The sequence below is a fragment of the Triturus cristatus genome, chromosome 7 (genome assembly GCF_964204655.1).
Source record: "Triturus cristatus chromosome 7, aTriCri1.1, whole genome shotgun sequence".
NCBI lineage: Eukaryota > Metazoa > Chordata > Amphibia > Caudata > Salamandridae > Triturus > Triturus cristatus.
In genome coordinates this window covers 1,742,928,866-1,742,951,342 of record NC_140590.1, presented here as the reverse complement: position 1 = coordinate 1,742,951,342, position 22,477 = coordinate 1,742,928,866, and the positions used below count along the sequence as shown (strand labels likewise).

The following is a 22,477-nucleotide window of genomic DNA, read 5'->3' as shown; positions in this document are numbered from 1 at the left end:
TGAGGCTTTAGTAAAAAAAATGTTTTTGCACTTTTTAGAATTTTGAAGACCCCTTATCATATGTGTGCATGGTGTTTGTTGCATGATTTTACACATACATGCCAACCCTCAGATTCAGGTGAGAGACTACTTATTTCAAGGCTAGTTTCTCACCTTCCGATTCCTGCATGCAGAAACCTGAATGGGATGGCAGAATCATGATCGGCTACAAAGAAGGCTACAAAGATTGAGCGGGGAAATCTATACCCTGAGCCAGAACCGTTTGCTTTGCCCTCAATTCATGGAAGGGGAGATCAGAGGGTGTGACACCCCTCTACATAATTGGTAGTTTTACGTAGCACATACAAAAGATACAAATAATTTAGAACTTGTTTGCGCTATGTTATTAAACTGCCAAAAATGAAATGCTGGATGTCCGGCAGCATACATGGCAAAAGTCCGATTCAGACAGAGTACATTTGCTTCGGTCTAAATTAATGGGGAAAATAGATTCTCCAGACTATTTTTGTTTAATCTCCCAGTTGCCTGCTCTAAAATGTTGCCATGTATGTTTACATGCGAAATACATGCCAACATTTTAGAAGATGAAAGTGGGAGATTACTAAAAATTAAAATCGGGAGAATGTGTTACCCTCATTAACTTCTATTTAAGTTGAGACCATTTCAGTGGTGAGACCACTACAATAAAGGTGAATTTGCCTCCACCAATCGGGAGACTCCAGCCTGCATCGGGACATGGCACGTAAGTAAATATTGTCAGGTCACGGCTCGTGCACAGGCGCTCAGAGCTTGAGCAACCACTTTGCTGGGCACTGCCAATGAATTCGTTGCCTCGCCCACCCCTGGTTTCCCAGCGGCTTGAAGCTTCCGGGGCCCAGGGCAGAGCTTTCAGTTTCACAGGGATTCGTAGTGATCAACAAGGAAGTGCCCGAGCTCCGAGTCATTTACTGACAAGGGGGTGCCCTTTCACTCCCACAGCTAGACTTCAAGTCTGGCGTAGAGAGAGTTGGTCATGGGTAAGGGGGGTGAGCCGAAAGAGGTGAAGGTCAAATGCCCAGAAGTTCACCCCCTTGAAAACGAGGGCACGTCGAACTGTCGAGCCGAGAGGGAATCAGTGCCTGGCGACAGAGATGAGGCGACTGCGTCCAAGGAGCGCGGAATCCTTTTGCCCCGGCAGACTGAACAGGGAGGTGAGCACCAGACCCTTTCCACTCAATGAGATTCTTCTGTGCCTCACTCTTGGATCTAGTTGGGATCCCTTCGTGTCGGGCGCGCGCAGTCTCAAGGGTTCCTCATGGGGGTAGGGTTGCCACCTTTCCAAGACATAAAAATACCGGCCATTTGTTGTTATTTTAAGAGTCTGCTAAGGCCCAGAATTGACACTAGATAAGTCTTCAAACAAAATCGTATGTATTTATTTGTAACATCACTTTTCTGCCTTTGGTTTTTTTAGTCAGGGATCTTAACGCAGTTCTAACACAATTAAAAGTGCCTTCTGTTTATATTTGCTATTTGAAGTATGTGCAGATAAGGGCTAAATGCTGTCTTTAGTGACTTTGCTTAATTTTGTACCATCCACATACATGCCAATAGACCCCCACTTTTTTAAAGTGCAAAATGGCTTTATTTTAGCAGGCTCCCTCCAGAATTTGTGCTTCAATAGAAGTCAATGGGGAAAAATACATTCCCCTGATTTGTTTTTTAAACTTCCCCACTGTCATGCTCTAAAATGTTGGCATGTATGAGGTCAGGATATTAAAATACCAGTGGGACCGGTAGAAAACTGTGCAGATGATGACCCCAGATGGGGGAAGAAGAGTAGAGGGTAGCAGGCCCTCAAAAGCCCAGTTCATGTGGTGTTACCGCAAGACACAATTTTGTTATGGTTAGTCCATAAGCATACATGGCAACATTTCAAAACAGTAAAGAAGGAGATTGTGAGAAAATAGGCGTAATTTATTTTCCTTGTTGACTTACATTAAAACAGAGGCAATTTTAGGACTCAGACAGCGAAAAGAAAGGCATTTTAGTTTTTTTAAACCCCAGGTTAACTTCAACAACCGTGCCCATGCCCCTCTTCCCCTCCCTGCTACCCTGCTGAATAGCATAACAAGTCCTCCCTCCCCAACTCGCTGAGTGCCTGTCACCGTGAACAAACCCATCAATAGTGGGGTGGGTCGGTGCCTAGCACCAATGTATCCCGCCCTAGGTCTCAGTCTAAATGCCAGTTCCAGCAGTAGCACCTACAGTTAGTCACTTTAAACTTGCATCAGCAGTGGCATACTAAGTGAAGACCCCCAGTACCACCTAGAGTTACTTGCGTGTAAGCAGACCCTCCGAGCGTTCATTAATCCGACTCTTCTCCTGTTGTTCTTCGTTGCTCCCATCTTTCCCCCTCGTCGTAAGTTGAAGCCCACTGTGCGCCATCCTTCCAGCCAGTCCATTGCAAATTCCGGCGTTCCGAAAAACCATGCTTTCCCATCAGCCTCCACTCGTAGCTTAGCAGGATACATCATAGAGTATTTTAACTCTTTGGCGCTTAGTTCCTTTTTCACCGTGTCGAAGGCACGTCTCTGGCGCTGCACCTGAAGCGTGAACTCAGGAAAGAATCTGATCACTGTGTTTTCGTGTAGCAAGTCTCTGGACTGTCGTGCCGCCTGCAAGATGGCATCTCTGTCACGATAATTTAGGATCCGTGCAATGATTGTGCGTGACGGAGCTCCTGGTTTAGGATTAGGGATGGGCGCTCTATGTGCTCGCTCCACTGTGAAATGGACAGATAACCGCTTAGGTCTCAGGTGGTTCAAGATCAAGTCCTCAAGAAATAAATCCACACTCGGCCCCTCCATTCCTTCCGGCACACCCACCATGCAAATGTTGTTCCGCCTCACCCGTCCCTCATGATCTTCCAGCTTGGCCGCCATGGTCTCTTGTTGCTTTGTGAGGGCCTGAACCCTCTCCTCCAGGCTCTTGGTGTTGGTTTCAAGTTGTGTAACTAGTGTTTCTGTGGCCGCCATTTTGTCTGACATTTTCTGCAAGTTGGCGCGCAATAAATTAACGTCAAGTATCATAGCGTCAATTTTGGGGTTGAGTGTCCCTTTAAGATCCACTATGGCTGCCATAATAGCACTCAGTGAGTGTTCGTTTTGTATTTCAGGTGTATCAGTTTGAGATGTGGCCACCGCAAGCGGCATGGCATAATTGTCCATTTTATTGGCCTGCGTCGCCACCTGGCCCTTCGACTTCATGTGGGCGGTCTATCCCTTCCAGGCACGGGCACTTTTTTATTACAATCCCACAATTGGTGTCGCTCCACCGACCACGCCCTCGCCACTGTCCCCCACATCCGAAGAGTGACCGGTGGCGGCAGATCATTCTCCCGCCTACGGCAGATACAAGACCTACTGACCTTCAGAAGACTACTCAAAACCTGGCTCTTCGAACAGTAGCAGCATTCCCCCACCCCATAGCGCCTTGAGACCCTCACGGGTAAGTAGTGCGCTTTACAAATGCCTGATTGATTGATTGTTCTATGGATCTACAGGCCAGTCTCCTGCTCTCTGCCTGTTGCTTCTAAGCCTTGCCACAGGTACGGCTCTCAGAAATGCACTGCGGGTTTTGCGTCCTTTTCACCCCCTGCAAGCAGTGCGCCCGGCCTCCCAGTGAGCACCAGTTCTCTTTTGCGTGCTGCCCGTGTCGGGGCCACAGTCGGTTACCGAAGATATCTCGCGGCACTCTCGGGGACCCCTTATGTTATACAAGCCTCCCCTCTGTGCTGGTCGCTTGGCGCTTCACCAGTTGGAGTCACAAACGGTTAGGGGGTTCCAACACTTCACTGCTCCTCATGCCCCCCCAGGCCAGGTATGTTGTTGGTGAAGAAAGGCATTTTTGACTTTCAAAACCGTTAGTCTCCCGTCTAAGGGCACAATTCCGATGCGGTTAGGAAAGCATTCCCACCTAGGGCCCGATTACAATGCGGTTAGGAAGGCCTCCTAACAGCATTTGCTCCTTCCCAATTGGATCAGGAACGTGTCTTCCCGACCGAGGGCCAGATTACGATGCGGTTAGGAACATAGGTTCTCATAGAAGTCAATAGGAGTCCAACCAAATTGTATCTGGAAGCATCCAGATGCATCATACTCAGTTGGTCGGACTCTCCAGACCCAAGTCGGTCGGAAACCATTTCCAAACCGATTTGATCGGGAAGATTTCCTAACCACATCAGAATCGGGCCCTAAATCGGGTCTGTTGGCATGTATGCGTCAGAAAGATAAAGTGGACTTAATGTCATCCGTCTTCAGATATTGACTATCAAAATGTGTTTTTCATGGTCTGCTATTGCTTGCATTGGTTATACGTCAAAGCTATAACATTTTAAGGATGGTTGTTAATAATCCTTCTGTTAAACTGCAAATAAAAGCTGATTTGTTGGTTGAGACTGAGTCTTCAGTGTCTATTCTTTAACCCCTTCGCTGCTTGGCCTTTCCCCCCCTGTGCTAAGCCTTTTTTGGGCTATATGGGGTAGTACGCGCTTAGGCCCCTGTAACATTTTGACCACATAAGGTATCAACGCCAAATTTGCGTCCTTTTCTTCGAACATTATGGGGATTCTAAAGGTACCCAGGGTTTGTGGATTCCCCTGGAGGGGTCCCAGAAATTAGCCAAAATACAGTAATTTTTGTTTTTTGGGGGAAAAATGGGCTGCAAATGAAAGCGTCTGGGTTTTTCTCTGCAAATGGTATCAAAAAAGGGTTTGTGGGGCTGAAATCACAGTTTTCCCAGCTTTTAGGGAATGATAGACTTTTGTCAGAAAACCAACATTTTGTAAACAGTTTTGGCATTTTCTGGGACATAGCCTATTTTTGCTATTTTTTGTGCTTTCAACCTCCTTCCAATTAATGGTAGAAATGGGTGTGAAAGCAATAATGGATCCTGGAAAGCTATACATTTTTAGAAAAGTAGATATAATTCGGAATTCAGCAAGGGGTCATTTTTGTAGATCCATCAAGGTTTCTTCATATAAACTAACAGTTAAATATAGGAAAAATTGAAAATTAGTTGAAAAAAACAGCCTTTTGTGTCAACGTTTTTACCTGTAACTTCTTCTAATTATGACAGCTCTTTGAAAGCAATATACCGTTACATCCGCTGGACCTTCATGGTTGTGGGGATATATAGGACTTGTAGGTTCACCAAGAACCCGACGAACCCAGAGTCAAAAACTGAGCAGCAATTTGCAATGGTTTTTTATTCTGTTCCGGGTATATAGCAATTATTGTGGGAAAATGTATACATGGAAAATCGGTATGAAAGAAACCTATGTATTTCTGAAATGAGAACTAATTATACAGTTTAGAAAAAGTACATATTTGAACATTTTCGAATTTGGGAATACTCATACTAGCATGAGAATTATAGATCATTTTTCAAAATGACTTCTTTTTTACACAACGTCTTTCATTTGGAAGGCAGAAATGCATCAAAAATCAATAGGTAATAACAGTTGCTTTACAAATCTGAATTACCCTAAGACTCCCGAGAAAAATGGTACCTCACTTGTGTGGGTCGGCCTAGTGCCCGCGACAGGAAACGGTGCAAAACGCAACATGGACACACCTCAATTTCGCAGAGAAAAATGACCCTTTTTTGGCAAAGTGCCTAGCTGTCCTTTTTGAACCATAGGTCTGCCGGGACCTAGGGAAACCTAGCAAACCTATACATTTTTGAAAGCTAGACACCCAGGGGAATCCAGGATGGGGTGACTTAGCTGCCTCCCACCAGGTTTTGTTACCCAGAATCCCTTGTACACCTAAAAAATTGTCCAAAAAAACAAATTTTCCCCACATTGCTGTGGTGGAAAATTCTGGAATCTGCGTGGATCCACAATTTTCCACCCACCCCGCGTTCCCCAAAGTCTTACAAGAAAAATTATACCTCACTTGTGCGGGTCGGCCTAGTGCCCGCGACAGGAAACAGCGCAAAACGCAACGTGGTCACACCTCAAATTCGCAGTGAAAAATTACCCTTTTTTGGCAAAGTGCCTAGCTGTCGTTTTTGAACCATAAGTCTGCCGGGACCTAGGGAAACCAAGCAAACCTATACATTTTTGAAAACTAGACACCCAAGGGAATTCAGGATGGGGTGACTTAGCTGCCTCCCACCAGGTTCTGTAACCCAGAATCCGTTTCCAACCTAAAAAATTGTCAAAAAAAACAAATTTTCCCCACATTTCTGTGGTGGAAAGTTCTGGAATCTGCGTGGATCCACAAATTTCCACTTACCCCGCGTTCCCCAACGTCTTACGAGAAAAATGGTACCTCACTTGTGCGGGTCGGCCTAGTTCCCGCGACAGGAAACGTCGCAAAACGCAACGTGGTCACACCTCAATTTTGGAGTGAAAAATGGCCCTTTTTTGGCAAAGTGCCTAGCTGTAGTTTTTGAACCCTAGCTCTGCGGGAACCTTGGGAAACCTAGCAAACCTATACATTTTTGAAAACTAGACAACCAGGGGAATCCAGGATGGGGTGACTTAGCTGCCTCCCACCAGATTCTGTTACCCAGAATCCATTGCAAACCTAAAAAAAGTCCAAAAAAACACATTTTCCCCACATTTCTGTAGTGGAAAGTTCTGGAATCTGCGTGGATCCACAATTTTCCACGCACCCCGCGTTCCCCAAAGTCTTACGAAAAAAATGGTACCTCACTTGTGCGGGTCGGCCAAGTGCCCGCGACAGGAAACAGCGCAAAATTCAACATGGTCACACCTCAATTTCGCAGTGAAAAATGACCCTTTTTTGGCAAAGTGCCTAGCTGTAGTTTTTGAACCATAGGTCTGCCGGCACCTAGGCAAACCTAGAAAACCTATACATTTTTGAAAACTAGACACCCAGGGGAATCCAGGAAGGGGTGACTTGACTGGGTTCCACCAGGGTCTGTTACCCGGAATCCCTTGCAAACCTAAAAAATTGTCAAAAAAAACACATTTCCCCCACATTTATGTGGTGGAAAGTTCAGGAATCTGCGTGGATCCACGAATTTCCACCCACCCTGCGTTCCCCAAAGTCTTACAAGAAAAATGATACCTCACTTGTGCGGGTCGGCCTAGTGCCCGTGACAGGAAACTGCGCAAAACGCAACGTGGTCATACCTCAATTTCGCAGTGAAAAATGACCCTTTTTTGGCAAAGTGAGCTAGCTGCAGTTTTTGAACCATAGGTCTGCCGGCACCTAGGCAAATCTAGCAAACCTATACATTTTCGTACAATAGACACCCAGGGGAATCCAGGATGGGTGACTTGACTGCGTCCCACCAGGGTCTGTTACCCAGAATCCCTTGCAAACCTAAAAAACTGTCTAAAAAATCGCATTTTTCCCACATTTCTGTGGTGGAAAATTCCGGAATCTGCGTGGATCCACAAATTTCTACCCACCCCACGCTCCCCAAAGTCTTACGAGAAAAATGGTACCTCACTTGTGTGGGTTGGCCTAGTGCCCGTGACAGGAAACGGCGCAAAACACAACGTGGTCTCACCTCAATTTCCCAGTGAAAAATGACCCTTTTTTGGCAAAGTGCCTAGCTTTAGTTTGTGAACCCTAGCTCTGCCGGCACCTAGGGAAACCTACCAAACTCACACATTTCTGAAAACTAGACACCCGGGGGCTTCCAGGGAGGTATGGCTTGCATGGATCCCCCAAAGTTTCCTTACCCAGAATCCCCTGCAAACCTCAATTTTAGCTGAAAAAATCACTTTTTTCACACATTTTTGTGTGGGAAAGTTGTGGCATCACCAGGCTCACTAAAATTTCCCACCACCCAGCATTCCCCCAGGTCTCCCGGTAAAAATGGTGCCTCACTTGTGTGGGAAATCCAAGTACCCGCGACAGACAATGGCCAAAAACGTAGTGAGGCGACATCAAATTTGCCTATCTCAAAACCACCTGGTTTTGCAAGGGGGGTCACCTGGGTTTTTCGCCCCGTGCTCGGCGGCCATCTAGGGAAACCTACCAAACCCACACATTTCTGAAAACTAGACACCCTGGGGGCTTCCAGGGAGGTATGGCTTGTTTGGATCCCCCAACGTTTCCTTACCCAGAATCCCCTGCAAACCTCAATTTTAGCTGAAAAAATAACTTTTTTCACACATTTTTGTGTGGGAAAGTTGTGGCATCACCGGGCTCAGACAAATTTCCCACCACCCAGCGTTTCCCCAGGTCTCCCGGTAAAAACGGTGCCTCACTTGTCTGGGAGGCCCAGTTTGTCACTGTGGTCCCTCAAAAACTGTTCAGCATACAAATTAGTCTGCTCAACAATCTCACCCAAAAATACATCATCCATAAACAACTGAAAAAACTGTATAGGCAAAAAACTTTCACAATCCACTTACACCCTGCATCACCGCTAAAGGCAGGCAACACCGGCTGCACCATGTTTGGATCAACCCAGAGTCCAGCACTTCCAGTAGTAAGCCTAGCAGCCTCAGGCTGCAATCCAGATGCCTCTTGCACCATCGGCACAGCAGTATCCTCCTCAAAATCAGGCACTTCATCCGCACTGAGAGTTGCTTCATCCACACCAAGAGTACCTTCTTCTGCACTGAGAGAACCTTCATCATCCGATGATTCCATTTGGAGAGAAAACTCACTGCCAGAATCTTCCCCTCCCTCCTCTCCCTCAAACGCACTGTCAGTCTCATAATCCTGCTCAGAGGAAGATTCAAGAAGCATACCAACCACCTGTTTAGCAGTCATTCTACGGCTAGACATAATGCTTACTAATAAAGGTAACTTGTCAAACAAGTCAACAACAACAAACACTTTGTAAAATAAGAAATAAACAAAAAGCACCTATATCAAAAACACATATATACTCCAAAACGATACCACTCACTTGCCAGAGGCAGCTAAACTCACCACCACCTACTCTGCACAGACACAGTATGGCTCAACAATATCCCACTAAAAAAGAAAGAGAAAATAAATTACACACAAGACCATGCAAAACACATCGCAAAGAATTTCATGCTCAAAACACTAACTTAATATGCTGCCATTATGACACCACTTACAAAAAAATTCATTCATACATTACAATATTACTCATTTGGAATAAATACAACAAAAATGTTTTTCTTACCAAAAAAATGCAACTACGCAAAACTGGAGAACAACCACTGTCGAAACCGCAAACAGGAATCCAAAACTTTACACTAGAATAAAAAGGAGAAAAAAACATTACAATCACATATGCAAATAATGCACCAGTCCACACACAATCCACCAGCCCAGATAAGGGGTAGGTGGATCTAAGAGTATAAATTAAACATTCACCCCCGTAAAAGGGGAGAAACCCTTGCGGCCTCTCCCCAACACAAACATTTTAAAAACCCTGGTGTCTAGTGGCTTCTGCCCCCCTTGGGGGCAGATGGGCCTAAAAACATACGGCTATTCTGCCACCCAAAGAGGGCAGAAATGGCCACAATCATCCGCCCTTAAAGGGGAGCAACCCTTGCCCAAGGGGCCACTCCCCACAAACAAATCCCTGGTGGTCTAGTGGGCCTAATTAAAAAAAAACATGGCGATCTAGCCCCCTGGGGGCCAGAGACAGCCACAAATATTGACTCCAAAGGAGAGCGACCCTTGCCCAAGGGGTCACTCTCCACAAATAACTCCCTGGTGGCCTAGTGGGCCCTAAATTAAAAAATAGCGAAATCTCCCCCAAACAACAAAAACACTCTAACTCTAAAAATCTGCCCCCCCAGGGGGGCAGACCCATCCAAAATTATTATGCCCATAAGGGGAGCGACCCTTCCCTAGGGGGCCGCTCCCCAAAACAACAAAAACACTCTTAGATTAAAAATCTGCCCCCCAAGGGGGGCAGACACTACCAAAAATATTGTGGCCATAAGGGGAGCGACCCTTGCCTAAGGGGCCGCTCCCCCAAACAAAAAACAACACTCACATTAAAAATCTGCCCCCCCCTAGGGGGCAGACACTACCAAAAATATTGTGGCCATAAGGGGAGCGACCCTTGCCTAAGGGGCCGCTCCCCCAAACACCAAAAACAACACACATAAAAAATCTGCCGCCCCAAGGGGGGCAGACACCAGCAAAAATATTGTGGCCATAAGGGGAGCGACCCTTGCCTAAGGGGCTGCTCCCCCAAACAAAAAACAACACTCACATAAAAAATCTGTCCCACCCTAGGGTGCAGACACTACCAAAAATATTGTGGCCATAAGGGGAGCGACCCTTGCCTAAGGGGCCACTCCCCCAAGCAAAAAACAACACTCACATTAAAATTCTGCCCCACCCTAGGGGGCAGACACTAACAGAAATATTGTGGCCATAAGGGAAGCGACCCTTGCCTAAGGGGCCGCTCCCCCAAACAAAAAAAAAACCTCACATTAATAATCTGCCCCCCCCCTAGGGGGGCAGGCACTACCTAAAGTTTTGGGGCCATAAAGGGAGCGGCCCTTGCCTAAGGGGCCGCACCCCCAGACATCCAAAAATATTGTGGCCATAAGGGGAGTGACCTTGTCTAAGGGGCCGCTCCCCCAAACACCCAAAGAAAACACGCACAATAAAAATCTGCCCCCAGGGCAAAACCCTTTCCTTTCCCCCGATGCCTCTTTCATTTAAATCCCCCCTCCCCAGGCCCAAAACGTACCTGTTTCTTCTCCGACGCGTCGGAAGAACAAAGAGGAACCTCCAATGACGTCATTGATGATGTTTACGGGGGGGGCGGGGTGAGGCAGGGGAAGGGAACTTGTCTGCTGCTTGCTTGGGAGAGTGACACATACACTGACCTATGAGTGTGATCAAGACAACTTACAACAAAAAACACCTTCTTATTTATCACATAGGTGAAACCTAATGCACTTCCCTATGATAGTTGTATGGTGTTTTCACAGTTTTACTGTACGAAGTGTTGCACAAATACTTTACATAGTGTCTCTTAAGGTAAGCCTGCCTGCTCTGTGCCAAGCTACCAGAGGGCGAGCATAGGTTAATTTAGGGTGTGCAGACTTACCCTGACTAGGATTGTGGTCCCTTCTTGAACAGGGACCATACCTCTGCCAACTAGAGACCCAATGACTAACAAACAGAAAAAGGTTAAAACAATTATAAGTAAAACTTCAAGAAATGGAAGGGATCATTAACAATACTGGTGAGATGTGTAATATGCTGTCCTCTTTAAATCAGTGCTTGCTGCTACTGTACCTAAATCTTCAAACTGTGAATGTTAAAGAGAACAAAAACTATGTAAATCAAATTGACTTGATTATCCTCATAGACCGAAATTCTGGTCATCTGAAGATGTAGACAATCTGTGTTTCCGGAGTATAGCTTAATGTCTATGCTTTTGGTGCATTGGTAACAGGAGGTGAAGGGTCACAGGGGTCTGGGGAAAAGTTGAAAAGCGCACAAGAGCCACTTTTCATTTGTACTGAATTTAAAATATAAGTTGTTTCATGAAAGTGTGCGTAATCCTGTGCTTGAGCCATGTTTACTACGACTTGACAACAAAGCACTATGGGGCATACCCAAATGACCCTCCCAAGCCTGGGTATAGACACATCAAGTATATATAAGAAAAACGGCGTGGAGGGATAAATCTCTAGTTTATTTATACACAAGAAACAGTAAATTTTCTTGGCAATGTATTTTTTCTTTTTGTCAGAACTTTCAAAAATTAATTTTCAGAAGCGGATCACTCTTCGTAAACATCAGCGTACTTAACACATAATATATCCATATACAAACACAACGAAATACAACAATCTCTATTTACAACTTCATACAACATATATACATCTTATATACACCACAATGTATCATATATACAAAAAGTTCCCCTAACTATTGTTACACCTATGTACACTTCTTATTCACAGTGGTACATTTTAGAGGTAATCCTCTTGGCGTCAGAGGTGTTACTCCTCTCCTGATTTTTTGATAAGCGCCACAAAACTAATTTCTTAGTCAACCCAATCTGTGGACTCCTCAAGAATCAGTGTGTCGATGCGTTCGCGTTTCAGCCTCCAATTATTTGGCTTCCTCAGGACGGGGATTACAGACTATCTACAAAATAATAAACATCAAACGTAAAGAACTATTCTGATTTTTCTATCTCTTATTTGCCCATGCAGTGCTTGGAAGGAATCCAAAAGTCAGATAGTGAGCAAACGAAAGCATATGACACCCTTAGACAATGCATAAGGACTGAACAACTCACACCAGTGAAACGCCATGAGTATGAAATTCTCCAAAGTGAAGATAGCCCTATTCAATTTTTCATGCAAATGTCAGTGCCTGCTAATGATTAGAATGAAAATACACCCAAACCAAGTCACCACACTTAATGTGTGCCTCCTACTCTGTACCTGTAAATAATGCGAGCGAGTCCCTCTGCAGGGGCAGCTCTAAGTTAGATATTCCATCTCGGTGCCTGTAAAGGTACATAATTGTGTCAGCTATTTTACAAACTCACAACCTTACTCGTATTTCGCCAAAAATGGGGGCGCTAATTCTCAATTACCTTAATGTATTTGTAGAAATCAAAGGACGTTTTACTTCTCGTCCCTTCTGTCTCCGCAACGTCTTCTACTATAAAACAAACATAAGTCTAGCTGTAGGAAACGGGTCGTATCAATACAGAACACTGCCACAAGGTTCCTAGTTACCATAACAATATTTAGATCATATGGAAAGCAGATGTTACTTATCGAAAGGTCTTGGTCTATTAAGTTGAGTACACTTCCTCTAAGTAGCCAGTCTTACTGCAACAATGGCGTTACCTCATACACATTCGCATGGTAATCGTGTATAGAACACGCTATTCAGTCCGACAATTTATACCAAACGTTACAAATGCATGGTCTCCTTCATAAAGGCCAACGCCTCTCATTGTAATCGTGTTTAAAACACGCCAATCAGTCCGACAATTTATACCAAACGGTCTCCTTCATAAAGGCCAACGCCTCTCATTAGCCGGTTTTAATAATCACAGTGGTGGAACCTGGTGTACATTTACGTGGGGATCGAGATTGAATCACGCCATTCAGTACGCCATATCTTGCAAACGCTGCAAACCGCATGGGCTGCAGCGCTACCCTCAGACCTATGAACATACGCGTGCGTCAGAACGTAATAGAGATACGTGGAATCCATTCGAAGTAGACAGAGGACTAATCCTTTCCAAAGCACTCTCAGGGACCCGCACCCAACGCCTAACCATACAGGCTGAGGTCGCTCATGCGCGGCCAAAAGGCGTCCCTAGATCTACCTTTCTAATAAAAAACTGAAGCTACAATATAGATAGCAGTATCATCCTCAACTTTAAAACACTTAAGTGTTTAAGGCGGAACCTCCAATGACGTCATTGATGATGTTTACAGGGGGCGGGGTGAGGCAGGGGTAGGGAACTTGTCTGCTGCTTGCTTGGGAGAGTGACACATACACTGACCTATGAGTGTGATCAAGACAACTTACAACAAAAAACACCTTCTTATTTATCACATAGGTGAAACCTAATGCACTTCCCTATGCTAGTTGTATGGTGTTTTCACAGTTTTACTGTATGAAGTGTTGCACAAATACATAGTGTCTCTTTAAGTAAGCCTGCCTACTCTGTGCCAAGCTACCAGAGGGCGAGCACAGGTTAATTTAGGGTGTGCAGCTGACTTACCCTGACTAGGATTGTGGTCCCTTCTTGAACAGGGAGCATACCTCTGCCAACTAGAGACCCAATGACTAACAAACAGAAAAAGGTTAAAACAATTATAAGTAAAACTTCAAGAAATGGAAGGGATCATTAACAATACTGGTGAGATGTGTAATATGCTGTCCTCTTTAAATCAGTGCTTGCTGCTACTGTACCTAAATCTTCAAACTGTGAATGTTAAAGAGAACAAAAACTATGTAAATCAAATTGACTTGATTATCCTCATAGACCGAAATTCTGGTCCTCTGAAGATGTAGACAATCTGTGTTTCCGGAGTATAGTTTAATGTCTATGCTTTTGGTACATTGGTAACAGGAGGTGAAGGGTCACAGGGGTCTGGGGAAAAGTTGAAAAGCACACAAGAGCCACTTTTCATTTGTACTGAATTTAAAATATAAGTTGTTTCATGAAAGTGTGCGTAATCCTGTGCTTGAGCCGTGTTTACTACGACTTGAATCACATCTTTTTTCTTAGATCGCAAGTTGCCTGATTTTCTGAGAAGAGTCTCCAAAATACATCTGCTGGTGGTCATAGCGGTGTTGTTACTCATTATAATCATCCTAGGTGAGTGACCGCCTTCCCATTTTGTAAAGTATATTGTTCCTTAGGTAGTGTGCATCTTTGGAAGGAAGTGTGTCACTAAGTGACCTTTGCTGGTTGTGCTTTCCGTTTACAGAAACTTTATAGGCTGTTTTAAATGTTCCGTAAATCCCAAACAATGCAGTCTATATCCGAAAGAAACTTATTTGATAGAATTGTTTTTTGGGCACATATTTAAATATTAGAAAAATCGCTTCAGGTGCTTTTGTCCAGTGCAACAAACACAGCGATGAAGTCTCCTTCCTCATGGTGCACTAATCTGGGCCTCACATTTACTATGGTTTTGTGTCTGGTTGAGTCACTTTTGTTGCACAGCTCCAACGCAAAATTACTTTTGGCATTTACTAAGCCACGCAAAGCCCCTTTGCGTGGTTTAGTAAATACAAAGTAATGCACTGCCTAGATCGGCTGCCTAGTAGAGAAGGGGGGTGATCAAAGGTGGGACCTGAACTGCATAAACAGAGAGCAAAGGAGAAACAGCCCCATGGGCTGGAACTGTGCTGTGAAGAACTGTGGTGACCACCTGTGCTTTCAGTGTGCCCATGGCGGTCTCCATCTTACTTTTGAGTGTACCTGGCCCATTTACCAGTTTAGGACTGTTCAGCAGGTTTCTGTCTTTAAGCATCTAACAAGACTGAGATGGTCATTGCTCAGTACCTTGGTGAATTAGGTGTGTGGGAAAACCGCTGTCCTGAAGGACTTTGAGTACCCCGCATGTTTTCTCTAAAGGCTCCCAAATGCGTAGTCAAACGAAACAAAAAACATGATCACTAGTTTCCCATTTCAAATACTCATGGTGTGCATCACTGTTGCTGTGGGCTTTGGCACCCTAATTCTCATTATTACCGCGATCCTGAAGCATGGGCTTCAGGGGATAACTAAACCCCAATGGACTTCCACCTCTTCTTTTTGGGCAGAGGAGATTGCGTTTGTTGCTGCTGATGAACTCATCCTCAATTACTTTTAGCACCAGTCAAGCCTCTGCAAGACTACCAAGATGTGGTCTGGGAAAGTGAGCGCTAAGGTAAATCACTGGTAAATTCAGTTCAGTTCAAAAGACTTTATTTCGATCACTTTAGATCAAAAAAGTACAACATAAAAATAAACACTTACAAACAAAATAAAAAACGTAGGCATTTACAATACGCATCCATCATCCATTACAATAGCAGCACGATAAAAACAATAAAAGCTATATTATTAAATGGACCGAGAATTTATTACTGGTAAACACAAAGCTGGCACAATGGTTGTTCTCCATACAGCAGCAGTTAAAAACCTCCAATGGGACAAGCCTTGAGCGGGAATAATAGGGGCCTGATTCCAGTCCTCACTAGCATGATATTCACCACAGAGGGCACACCAATACAAAGGCACTCATTACGAGTTAAGTGCTTAGTTCCAATTCCTGTGACAATTATCACACCATCAGAGTTTCCCTCTGATAGCAGGTCAAACTTACTGAATTATCGGAGAAAAAAGCCATATTTTTATATTTAGTACTTTGTTTTGTGTGTAGGATTAACTCCTTTTCCTTCAACCAAGACAAAGCAGTGGCTTGACATCATCGTAAACATTAGTCCATGACATGCAACAACAAGAGAGAAGATATTTGTCATATCATTTGTAACTGTCCTGCTTTAATAGTTGAACATAGAAGGCTGCTAAGGTCGGACTTTAATAGTCAAATGATACGAACACGTTGACAAGCAGTTATAGCCAGTTTACAAGGAGAAAGTTTGCAATTCACGGGCAGACTTTTGAAGTTTATAGAAATAGTGGAGAAGAAACTGATTAACTGTGGCCAATGAGTATTGTTTTTTTTTTAGTGTATATGAACTGATGAATAGTGCTTTTTAATTATGTGATTTTTAAATAAGGATATAGAATCGATTATGCATGAAATGTAAGAAAAATTGTATAAAGGTGTTTTTAATTGTAAGTTTTTAATAACTGAACAATACATTTTTCATTCATTCATTCATTCATTAGTCCATGATTCACTCAGGTGTAACCTACATTGCCTCACTGAGTAAGCCTTGGCCTGCTCTTTCTCGCTATGTTGAGGGTGAAGTGATGCAGTTTAAGTTCAGTTTTGGGGCAACACAAGGATAACAGTGGTAGAAGGACCCAATTGATAGAATAGCCTCTGCTTGTCCTGTGTTCCCACAAAGAGCTGAGTCCAAGCCATGTACTGTTAGTGCTGCATGCCTCCAACATTACAACTTCCTTTAGTAGAATTTAAAATGTAGGCACAGATTTATATAGATTTCAACTAACACAGCGCAGGACGTGAAGTTGCTGTGCTGCGTTGTATGAAAGGGAGAGAGCCATATGCAAATCAGTCTGGATTCAAGCTAGCCTGGCTGAAGAAGGGTGACATACACTGAAACCGGTCACAGGATGCTTGTTTCCGGTTCAGGGAGGACCTGGCCTGGCAATTCGGTCTGGACTGTTCCCATGGTGCACAGGGTCAAGACTGATTTGCATATGGCTGGGTCCAAACTGGGGTGGCATAGTGGGCAAAAGAACGATGGATTTAACCCAGATCTTTTGACTGTGGGAGAATGTTTGAATTGTCAGCATTCCATCCATCATTTGTTTGCTGAAACACTTTTCGCCTTAAGTGGGATGGATATGCCCAGACGTGGGTCCCTTGCTCACTGTGCCACTGTATTCAAGCTAGCGTGGCTGAAGAAGGGTGACGTACCCTGAAACCGGTCCCAGGATGCTTGTTTCCGGTTCAGGGAGGACCTGGCATGGCAATTCGGTCTAGACTGTTCCCATGGAGCACAGGGTCAAGACTGATTTGCATATGGCTGGGTCCACACTGGGGTGGCATAGTGGGCAAAAGAACGATGGATTTAACCCAGATCTTTTGACTGGGTGTGAATGTTTGCATTGTCAGCATTCTGTCTATCATTTGTTTGCTGAAACCCTATAGTTTGGGGGCTGTGGGCCCTGTGTTATGCTCCTGAAAGTATGTATTAATGGAAACATGTTTTCTTCCATAATTGATAATTCCTTGGCCATTTGTACCAACTATCTAGGCTGTAGCCACTTGGTAAAATGCCATGTGATGCCCCGTCATGCAATATTACTTTGTCAATAATGTTGTGATTCCACTTCATTTGCCACTGGGATCTAAGGTCAGATGAAGCCCTTGCCACCACTGAGATCGAGTTCTCTCAATTGCTGCTCTAGAAAGTTGAAAGGTATGCATGAACATGCACATCTCATGCGTCTGCATATGCCCAATGCGTTCATTGTAGCAGGTTCAAATATCTGTAATGAGTCCAAACAAAAACAGTAGGGCCTGGTTACCTGCTCATTGCTCTGTCTCCAGGCTCCCTTTGATACGTGGTCTGGATTATTCCAGCGCACAGCCCAGGAAAAGGATACTCTAGACATTCAGGCAGTAAAGACCTGGTCAAAGTACTTACATGAAGCAGAGAATCTGTTTGGACTGCAACCTCCACACAAACGAGTGAACATCACATCAGTGAGTCGTGCATAAGGTCACCATCAATCCTGTGAGACCTCACAGGGGCTATTTGTCGCCTCCTTTAATACTGAATAGACTCAAACATTCACACTAGGAATATGTTTTTAAAGTTTTATTATTATTAAAGCCTAACCTAGTGCACATAATATAAATACTCGTTATAATAAAAATAAACAAGATAGTGACAATAACGTTTACCAAGATACAGAATAGTAAAACATATTGTGACATCTCTACAGTTATTCAGAATTATTCTACATTAGTTTCTCAACCTTCCTTTACCATCTAAGTTAGTCTTAGCACATGAAGGAGCTTATTGAGTTGATTAGAGCTCCTTTCTACAGCTGAAAAACTTTTGAAACTACAGAAGCAATGTTTCCATGCAGAGGCAGCTGTCTCAAGTTGGCTCTAGTATTCTTGGCCAGGGAATAGAATGTGCCTCTTCGCACAGCCTTCAACAGAGAAATTCTGTTTTCAGATCAGCTCTTGACTGCGTTGCCCTCAGCATCTGGTCTGAGCTCCCTGGCACAAAGTCCTCTGTAGCTAATAATACAGTAACCAAGCTTAAGTACTTCTTACAGAGCATTGTTGAAAGGTATAACAAATAAACAATCAATATATGAGCTCCGTTAGGCTTTCCCTCACTTATTTTTCATGAAGCATTTTCAGCGCTCTGACAGTCACGAAATTAAGATATAAAGTTCTATGGAAGCTTGTTGATTATATAAGAATAATAACTAGAAAATGAGATATTAAGTCTAACTTAAACATTTAAACAATATATTTTAGTAAGCTGTATTAACACATTACACTGAAATGAACATTTCAACAGCATTAATAACTGTGCAGTATACTTTGAATAAATGAAAACATATATAACAAGCATTGAAATGCAATAGGTCTCGCCTTTGATTAAGTTAAAGCCATTTGCTTTGCTAATGGTATTGTATAGCAAAGCAAATGGCTTTAACTTAATGAGCGCCTCTAAGAACAATAATTGGGGGCTGCTCCAAAAGTGCTGAGTTGCGAAGAGTACCCAACACTTTCTAAGGGGGGAGGGATTCGAAAGCAGATCCTCAGCCCGCTAGTCACTATAAGCATTTTCGCCCCCAATGAACTCTGTACCTGCGGCGTGGCTCAAAGGCACAGCGAGGGGCAGCATTTTATCTTCAGCACAGCGATGGTTCACAGTGAGCAAGCCTCAAAGAACAATAACTGGGGACTGCTCCAAAAGCGCTGAGTTGCGTAGAGTGCATCTCCCTTGGAAAGTTAAATGAAATGCTTTTAAACCGTACTGCTGGTTCACCTGAAAAAAGTCAGAAAGATGCAATCTAAAAAATCAGTGTTGTATGAGTGCAGAGAGGGAGGTCCTCTCCCTGCATATCGGAATGTGGCTCCAGTGCTGCTCTGCGCGGTGCGCGAGGGTCAGACGAGCCCATGTTACTCTGTCGCCTCCTGCTGCTCCTGGGCCCCAGCCGCTTCCTATGTGATCCTGCGCATCGGCACCAGTAACAACACGGTGTCAACAACTACGCCAGTTCGAGTGGGCAATCAGAGGGCACCTGGGAGGAGGGTACTAGACTGTAAAGCCCACAGCCGGGTCAGATGCGAGGAGCAGGCAAAGACCAGTGTCCCATGCTCTAAGGGGGCAGTATAATTCGCCTTCTCTGTACCCCTGGCTCCGCTGCTCTGCTGGAGCCCAATGACTGATTGGGATGGGGAGGAAGGAGCTTGGAACTAGAACACAAAGAAAGTGAAACCAGCCACGGCATCGCTTTGGTTGATGTTTGGGAGGTGGGAGGGGTGTTCTGTGCAGAAAGGCATTACGGCGCTCTACTAAATAAATAAACAAAAAAGCCACTGGCGCGATTGCTGTTTGGGACATGGGAGGGGAGCCACAGTGTTGCAGAGGACTGGAAATCCTTGAAGGCACTGCAACAACAGTCTAAACATGTTAGCAGATGCACTGGATATTTTAGGAGAAATGCTATTGCTGCACGCATCGGAAAACATCAGCACCTACAGTGAAGCAGGCAGCAGGAGTCTAGGAATGTGAGCATGCACCACTTAACAACATATACTGAAAAAATAAATAAATAAAAAAGCCACCGGCGCAATTGCTGCTTGATGCTGTTTGGGACATGGGAGGGGAGCCATGGTGTTGCAGAGGGCTGAAAATCCTTGCAGGCACTGCAACAACAGTCTAAACGTGTTAGCAGACGCACTGGATATTTTAGGAGAAATGCTATTGGTGCACGCATCGGAAAACATCAGCACTTACAGCGAAACAGGCAGCAGGAGTCTAGGAATGTGAGCATGCACCACTTAACAACACATACTGAAAAAATAAATCAATAAAAAAGCCACTGGCGCACTTGCTGCTTGATGCTGTTTGGGACATGGGAGGGGCGCTAACATGCAACTCATGCTTTGTTCTCGTCTATCTGATGACACGTGTAATCCCCAAAAACGCAGAGCGTGCACATCTTCTGTCCGTCCGCGTGAAAGTTTTGGAATCCGTATTGATTCCAAAAGGCCCTCGCATGGCAAGAGCAGCGCATGCGCGCTTCTAACGCCAGGCGAGACCTAAAAAGGGAACCCTAATTTCTAAGTATATGAAGATTATATCATCTTTACTTGTGATCCAAGTTCAAGGGGGTAATATATTCCACCATCCTCTATATCTCCTATCCCTTTGAGCAGTCTTCATTGTATCTTGTATTTTTCTTATCACAAATAATTCGAGCTGTAGGTTTTGCATTTATGTCACTTCCAGCTTCATTAGTTTCTCATCAAAGAATGACTGAGGCCGAACAAAGCAGTGCAGCAGGGAATGGAGAAGACATTGAAGTGCTGCCTCCTTGTGGCGATGACTGGATCCGGCAGGGGAACAAGTGTTACAATTTCTCGGAAGTTCAAGGGAACTGGGCGGAAGCCAAAGACTCGTGCACTGCACTGAACTCCTCCCTGGCTGTCATTGACACCCAGGAGGAACTGGTAAGTATTTTCAAACTCCATCCCTCACTCTGCCTCTTGCTTCCCTTTTCCATATGTACCCTGACTTCTTTGCAAATCCACTTATCGGTTTGTTTTTATTCTGAATCCTTGCAGCCTCCATGCAGTTCATGCCCAGCACTCTTGTTCTATTAGTTAACTATTTCATAAAAGCGTGCACTGATGTGCGGCATCCTATATCCGCATGATACACATAACAAACATTTGCAATGCAATAGGTTTCGCATTACTGAAAGTTTGAGCGATTGGCTTTGCTAATAATAATTCAACGCCAATCGGCGTTGCTAATAATAATGCAATACCAATAGACGTTGCTTGCAACGCCAATAGCTCAAACTTTCAGTAATGCTAGAGCAATTGCATTGCAAATCAATAGTGTCATCCACACTTTAGCTTTGAACATTGAAAGGTAAAGTGCGGGTGCCACGATTGCTTGTAAAAAATAGAAATAGAAAAAGAAAGGCGTGTGGACCTTTTTTTTCTATTTGTTTACTTTGAAGCAATCAGGGCACCTGGACATTTCATATTTTATTTAAGAAGCCTGGGGGATCAGAGAATTATCTTACATTGAAAACCTTTAAATGAGGAAAAAGATATTTTAAAAATCCCAACAAGCGCACAGTTTTTTTCACCATCAAGTATACTCATTCTTCTCTGGCCTTCTATAAGCATATGTATAGCTACATACATTTGTGTGTGTTTTTTTTTTTTTGAAAAAAGAAAAACAAGATTTTGCAACAGACAACTCAATCTGTTAGTACAACTATGGCTGCCTGTAACCAGACCTAAAAATCACTGGCAAAGCCAGTAGGTAGCTCCTTTATAATGAGAGTGCCAAGCTATTGGCTTTACCAATGCTCATTTGTAAAGCAGTGTTAAATAAAATGATAAAGAAAAAAGCATTGGCATAGCCAATAGGTCTCGCCTTTGGGACCTTATAAGTGTTTAACTATGCAACAGTTAATGTTGTTGTACCGAGGATATTATGCTGCATAACTAAATACTAATAAGGTCCCAAAAGCGAGACCTATTGGCTATGCCAATGCTTGTTAACTTTCCCCTAATGTCACCGCAGCAACCATTGTTTCCGACAGTGGAGGTGTCCATCTGTTAACCCCCCAGGCCCCCATCGACAAACGCATATCGTGGGATGTCCCATACCCAACATAACAAAGTCCTTGCTTTGTGGACCATATTGTTTCATGGAAAAGGATGGATGTAAGAGGGAACAGTGTATGCCAGGATTCAGACTGGTGACCTGTGGAGTGCCCATTGCAGATGTCATGAGATAGCTCCTCCAAAATACAGACTAGGATATCTCCCATTTGCTCCAGTGTAATGGATGGATGTTTCACTTATATAAAGCTTCATACGCTCAACGAGGCACCAAAGCGCATTGTTAAAAGTGAAACCACAAGTGTCAGACTGCAAGGGGCTGTGGCATAAGAAGGCAGGATTAGCTGAAGCAGTCACGTAATGCAGATTCAACAAGCATTGGCTCACGGAGAAGCTCACGGAGAACATCAAAGCGGCCGCGAAAGTGAAAGTGATCGCGCTCGCGATCAAGCGCAGCGCACGCCTGCGCACATGCACTGTAGCTCTAGGCCGGCCATGGTAGCATTTTTTTTTGCCCTC

General features: G+C 44.2%; 1 protein-coding gene across 1 annotated transcript in view; it reads left to right on the top strand.

The window, feature by feature from the left end:
* The first annotated feature begins 888 nt into the window (after nucleotides 1–888).
* The window catches only part of LOC146812974 (C-type lectin domain family 2 member D11-like), an 81,679-nt gene continuing 60,090 nt past the window's right edge, over nucleotides 889–22,477 (top strand). Inside the window, exons 1-3 of the mRNA XM_085614657.1 lie at nucleotides 889–1,190; nucleotides 14,197–14,286; nucleotides 20,604–20,824. Of these exons, the coding sequence (XP_085470783.1) occupies nucleotides 1,013–1,190; nucleotides 14,197–14,286; nucleotides 20,604–20,824 (489 nt within the window). The 5' untranslated portion in view covers nucleotides 889–1,012. The remainder of the gene's footprint in view (nucleotides 1,191–14,196; nucleotides 14,287–20,603; nucleotides 20,825–22,477) is intronic.